A 6516-nucleotide genomic window follows, 5' to 3' on the forward strand; every position below is an offset into this window, starting at 1 on the left:
GTCCAACGAGCTACGGGATTGGAGGGTCCCACTAAGACACATTGACCAGAGGGTCGTGCAGAGTATAGACTCGAGTGGCGAATTGTTGTATGTGGTATTTTGGGGAACTCACTAAGCATTCATGCTTACCGTGTTATGTATTTTAGGTACTTTCGAGGATCGCGGGAAGGCACCGACGTGATTGTAGACACACTCTGGATATTGAGCTATAATTGTGGATCCTGGATTTGAATAATTGTGTTGAAAACTTGTTGGTTGTTTTTGAGAATTAATGATGAGACATTTGTTTATGAGTTTTTAAATTGAAAATTTTGTTTGAAAAATCATGTCGTTACATACATGTTACAGTCGTTTGGTCCACTTCTTCTTCTATAGAGGGTTGTAGAGGTGGTCCGCAGACTTCATACATTTTCGCTTCGAAAGAAACAAAACCACCTAAGTATTTATGCACCATGTATAACTTTTATTTTCAGTTATAGTCCCTACACTTTTATGAATTATTCAAAAACAACCCAAGTTAGAAAATAGTTTCTAAGCTCTTAAAAATGATACCACAACTTTATTTTATAGTAATAGCCCTTACATTTTTATGGATTATTTAAAACCATCCAACTCATACTCTTTTCAAATTTACTTATAATGCATATTGTAATGCTTTTTTTTAAAGCTATGGCACATACATTCTTATGGATTATTCTAAATATATCCGACTTACGAAAATAGTCCCTAAACGCCACTACTCTTGATAAATCACTAAACGTCCATCTCTTTTAATATTTTACTATTTTTTAAGTTGTGATAAGATGTACTAATTTCATCAATTTATATGTTTAATAAGCAAGAAAAACACACATAATAACCCATCAAAGTATAGACTCAAATACTAAATACTAGTATATGCCTAAACTCTAAGGATACCTATTCAACTTGTACAAAAGGAAAAAACTGTCGTTGGAGCCTTTGCCTCGTGTGGGCACAACCAAAACCCCCACCGTTCAATTTGAAAGAGCTACATTCAGATTCATTACATTATGAAATCGTACTTTTTTTAAGATAGTAATATACACAAACGTTATAAATCTTTTGATAAAATTGATTCATGACCTCCTGCTTGATAGATATTAACCAGTACCATTTGAGCAAAAACAATTTCGTGAGTCAAACTTATAATTATACATATTTTCTTTTTAGTTTTTATATCAATATACAATTTCGTGAAGATATCAATATACACAAACGTCATAAATCCTTAAGTTTTTATATCAACATCATTTTGCTTTCATTACTTCACACGGGGTTTGAGTTAAACATTTTCAACTTTTTATAAATATTTTCTCCTTTTCGAAGCTCAATAATTTAACCGCTTATTTACCGATTTGCAGTATATATACATCCAGAAATGAAGACATATATGCCTGCAAAAACACCAGATTTCTCGTGACAGAGCTCACAAGCAAATAAATCACCACCCTTCACGCATTTCCCAAAAATCTTTCATTCACAACTTTTTCATCTCCTTTTGCATAATCACCAGTTGGGTATTCTCAAATTTTAATCTTTTTCATCTGGGGTTCTCAAATTTTTAGTTTTTAACAAGTGTATGCAACAATCTCACTGTTTCTAAGATCCCGTGTTCAAGATTCTTGCAAAAGCTTTCTTCTTGGAAACTTCAATTTGACACCATTTAAGAATAAAAAAGTTGTACTAAAATCACAAGAGGTACCTTTGGTTATGAGTAACAATTAATATCTTTATGTGATCTATACTTTACTTGGTTACTTAGATTAGTGGCTGGGTCTGAACTCCATTTTTATATTAGGGTTTTTATTTGTTGTAGTTAAAATTCATTATCTCTGTTGCATTCATCATCTAAATCATTGATTTATTGTTTTAAAGATGGATTACTGCTGTTCAACACCAAAAAACAGTACCCATTTGCCGAAATTAAGTGGAGGTGATGGAGGTTTAAGAAATTGTGATGATGGGTTTTTGAGAGGGGAGAAGATCAGAGGGAACATAAACGACACCGTCTGGGCTAACCATTTGCGAAAAAAGTTGAGTTTTCAGAAACGAAATAGCAAAACTAAAAAACCTGGTGTTGCTTTCTCTGTCCTCACGTCTGATAATGGCAAAGAAACCATGGTTGAGGTAAAATATTCATACTTTCTCCTCATTTTCTTGATTTTTTTTTTCTATTATGTGAGTAGATTTGTGTCCGATTTATTGGTTTTTCTTTGAAATTTGAGTTTGATTCATGATATAATTTATAAATATAGACACTGTCGGCACCAATATTTGAGCGACGGAGGGTTAACCCGAAAAATGTGGCGGCGATCATCCTTGGCGGTGGTGCCGGAACTCAACTCTTCCCTCTTACGAGCAAAACCGCTACACCTGCTGTAAGTATTTTTAGTTATAATTTTTTTAATTTAAATACATTAAGAAATTCTTTTTTATTTTTTTAACATAAATAGTTTTTAAAAGTTTTTTAGAAGAAATTTTAATGAGATTTCGATGGTGTGTGATGTATTATTGTATAGGTACCTGTGGGAGGATGCTATAGGCTTATAGACATCCCAATGAGCAATTGTATAAACAGCACTATAAACAAGATCTTTGTTTTAACTCAGTTTAATTCCGCTTCACTTAATCGTCATATTGCTCGTACATATTTTGGCAATGGTGTCAATTTTGGAGATGGTTTTGTGGAGGTATGAAAATTATAACCTTATTGATTATTTATAAATATTAAGGCCCTACTTTTTATGTAAGACGATAGTCTTGTAACAACTATTTTTTTTTTTTTGTTCGGTAGGTGTTGGCTGCCACTCAAACTCCCGGTGAAGCAGGAATGAATTGGTTTCAAGGAACCGCAGATGCTGTTAGACAATTTACATGGGTTTTTGAGGTCCGTTTGAGCATCTGTTTTATTTATTTATTTGGATTTTCTTGATTATGTACTTGCAAAAGCTTCATTTTTATAGGACTAAATGCAAAAAATAGTAACGTACTTTCATTTCTTTGTATTGCATCATTGTACTTTTACTTTTTTATATTTGCATATATTGTTGTACATTATATTTTGATAAATCTACTCGATTATAGCATTGACTATTCCTTTGAATAACATTAATACAATTGGATAGATGTCTTACAAAGTACAGTGCTCTAATATGATATGGAGCAAAGATGCTAAAATAATGAAAATACATTGCAATTTCTTGCATCTAATCTTTTATCTATTACAAATAATTCAAGTACTCATACACTATGTATTAAAATACGATCGATTCAAAATGTTTCGTGTGTTGATTTATATCGTTTTTTTTAGGATGCCAAGAACAAAGACATAGAAGATATACTAATCTTATCCGGTGATCATCTTTATCGTATGGACTATTTGAACCTTTTGCAGGTATGTATGTTCTTTCATTTTTTATAATCACAAACTAAAAACACTTCATTTGAACTTAATTTTCTGTTATCATTTCAAATAAACATACAGAATCACATTGACAGAGACGCCGATATTACTGTTTCTTGCGTACCAGTGGGCGAAAGGTTCTTTAATCTCAATTTTCATATCCTAATCCTTGTTTTCAGTTTCTTTTTATCGAATTTCTAACAGCGTATTGAAAATTTTTCAGTAGAGCAGCTGATTTTGGACTTTTAAAGTTCGATAACAAGGGTCAAGTCATTCAATTTGCTGAAAAACCAAAAGACGACGAATTGAAAGCCATGGTAAAAACAAGAAACACCCACGATTTCAATCAATCTCGTTTTTTCTTGATTTCTTTTTTGTTTTTTCAGCGAATTGATACGACTTTACTTGGATTATCACCGGAAGACGCTAAAGAATCTCCGTATATTGCTTCAATGGGCGTTTACGTGTTCAAAAGAGATATTCTTTTGAAGCTTCTAAGATGGAGGTACCCGACATCTAATGATTTCGGATCCGAAATCCTTCCAGCTGCTGTAAACGAACACAATGTGCAAGTAAGTAAATAAACTGTTTATTTGGGGGAATTTAGTTTATGTAATCTTGATTGTCGTTGTAGGCGTATTTATTCAGAGATTATTGGGAAGATATCGGAACGATCAAATCTTTCTATGATGCGAATTTGGCACTAACAGATGAGGTGATTTAATTGTTAAAAACTGTGTCGCTTTGATAAGTACAAACAATTTGATGTTTGGATTAAAGTGGGATTCGGTTTTGGTGTTGCTTGAAGGTACCGAAGTTTCAGTTTTATGATCCGAAGACTCCGTTTTTCACTTCTCCGAGGTTCTTGCCACCATCCAAAATCGAAAAAAGCAAGGTAATTTGGTATTGACTTTGACTTGGATTGAGAATTTTATTTATTTTTTTATTTTTTTGCTTAATGGGCTAGAAATGTAGATAGATTCGTTTTTTTTTGCTTAATCAGGACAGAATTAATGGGTTAAGGCAAAAAAAAAAAAAAAAACTTGGCTTAATGTATCAAGACACCAACCCTTTACACATTTTCTTTTTTCTTCCCAATTCCTATCATTCAAACCATTTATTGAATTTATAGAAAAAACAATCCTATGTATACATCATTTTATCCGGACAAAAATATTACTTACCCAAGGAACAACTCTTTAGATGATGTTGATAAGACAAAATTTGTACTTTTTAATCCCACACTAAAAAGGAGAAAGGTATGATATGATTGTAAAAAAGACATGAATGCCCTCATCGTCAGTATTCGCGAGAGATAACTACCGGTCTAGTTAGTCTTTTTATTGATTTACATGATAGTCTGATAAAATTTCTTTCTTTTTGTCCCATTTTCCCAGTTAAAAAATGCAATTATTTCACACGGTTGTTTCTTGAGAGAATGCAACATCGAACACTCGATAGTGGGTGAAAGGTCACGTATAGACTCGGGTGTCGAGCTCAAGGTAAGCGTAATAATATTAAAGGCTTTTTTTTATATTTTTAAATTAAAGTTGTTGTAAGTTATTTATTGTATTATGGCGTGTAACAAGTTGGTATCAGAGCATTAATTTAAATGAACTGAATGTGACATGACAGGATACGCTAATGTTGGGAGCAGATTATTATCAGACAGAATCAGAGATCGCTTCTTTGCTAGCTTCCGGAAAGGTCCCGATTGGGGTTGGAAGTAACACAAAAATTAGGTAAAACATAATCAAATAGAAATATCAAAAGGCACCATGAAAATTGTGTTTTTAAGGTTAAGGTTTCCATTTGTGTTGCAGAAACTGCATCATAGACAAGAATGCAAAGATCGGGAGTGATGTAAAGATCATGAATAAAGATGTAAGCGAAGTTTCGTATTTTTTTATACTTAAAAAAAGTTTAGTTACAAATATACTATATTTCATAAACTTATAAATCGTTATATTAAAAAAATGGGATCATTATTTGAAACTTTGAATAGTAGAACAGGCTAATTAATAAAATAACCTAAAAATTGGGTTCGAATTTTTTAGGGTGTACAAGAAGGTGACAGAGCAAGTGAAGGATTCTATATAAGGTCTGGGATTACAATTATATTGGAGAAGGCTACAATTAATGATGGCGTTGTTATATAACGGATGAATAGTAGTAAAGTACAAGTGATGATGCAAAGGGTACATGTTTGCCCAACATGTGACCAACACCAAGATGGGGTGCACCCCATGGGTCGTGTGGGTTGAACCCTAATGTTGGGTTAGGTGCACTAGTGGTTATAACCATACAAAGGCACAACATCCCTTTTCTTGTATTGTATTTATGACTAATAAGGGTACTCACTTGTTAAATAATGAAACCTTTTTTTTAAAGGTTGAATGTAATATATAACACCAAAATTTTTTATTTCTTTTTTGTACTTTAGCATTGGACAATATACAAAAACACATTATATTTTGATTATTTTTGAAATTACCAATTTTGATTAATTGAACCATCCAAGTTTGACAATGTTTTGAAGTCACCACTCTAACATGCTATACTGGTTAAACAAAGTTGAGTTGAGCCACTTTAACAAGACTTTTTGGATTAAACTTTCACAAAATATTTTACTAAAGCTACTAAATTTCCACAACTTTTTTTTTGTGATTACAAGTTTAACCTACTTTATTGCCAAACTTGATAGGTCTTAGATGATTTTGATTAATAATGGTTAAACCATAAAAATCAGAATATAACGACTTGTGTGTGTAATGTGCTATAACATTGTACTATTATTTCTTTTATTATACCATTATATATTTTTTTACTAATATATTCGATTGTAAAAGATATATCTAAGTATAATATAAAATTTCATCTTATTGAGTTGACACCATTCAATAATAACAATATTGCCAGAGTTATATAGATATTTTAAATTATAATATTATAATAGATGTAAATCTCTATAAATATACTGTTTATTGCATTTAAATTTCCTTATGCAAATTAAACAATTGATATCCCGATATTTTTAGAAGGAAAAAATAATATCTGTATAGGGTTGGATCTCGGGATCATTGAGAAGTGTG

The 6516-nt window shown here is 31.8% G+C and overlaps 1 protein-coding gene across 2 annotated transcripts; it reads left to right on the forward strand.

The window, feature by feature from the left end:
- Positions 1 to 1360: 1360 nt before the first annotated feature.
- Positions 1361 to 5848, forward strand: LOC145072315 (glucose-1-phosphate adenylyltransferase large subunit 1-like). 2 transcript variants are annotated; one of them, XM_079018721.1, is made up of 15 exons: positions 1361 to 1533; positions 1897 to 2148; positions 2277 to 2399; positions 2541 to 2711; positions 2816 to 2908; positions 3332 to 3415; positions 3506 to 3561; positions 3648 to 3741; positions 3811 to 3996; positions 4059 to 4139; positions 4233 to 4319; positions 4822 to 4926; positions 5060 to 5166; positions 5248 to 5308; positions 5482 to 5848. In XM_079018721.1, exons 2-15 carry the CDS (start codon positions 1897 to 1899, stop codon positions 5581 to 5583), a joined length of 1602 nt encoding a protein of 533 aa, XP_078874847.1. In that variant the 5' UTR covers positions 1361 to 1533; the 3' UTR covers positions 5584 to 5848. The 2 variants fall into 2 exon arrangements, with proteins under 2 accessions (XP_078874847.1, XP_078874846.1); XM_079018720.1 differs by having other exon boundaries at positions 1363 to 1719.
- The last annotated feature ends 668 nt before the right edge of the window (positions 5849 to 6516 follow it).

Source organism: Lactuca serriola, chromosome 9 (genome assembly GCF_051521515.1).
Source record: "Lactuca serriola cultivar US96UC23 chromosome 9, Lser_US96UC23_V15, whole genome shotgun sequence".
Classification (NCBI taxonomy): domain Eukaryota; kingdom Viridiplantae; phylum Streptophyta; class Magnoliopsida; order Asterales; family Asteraceae; genus Lactuca; species Lactuca serriola.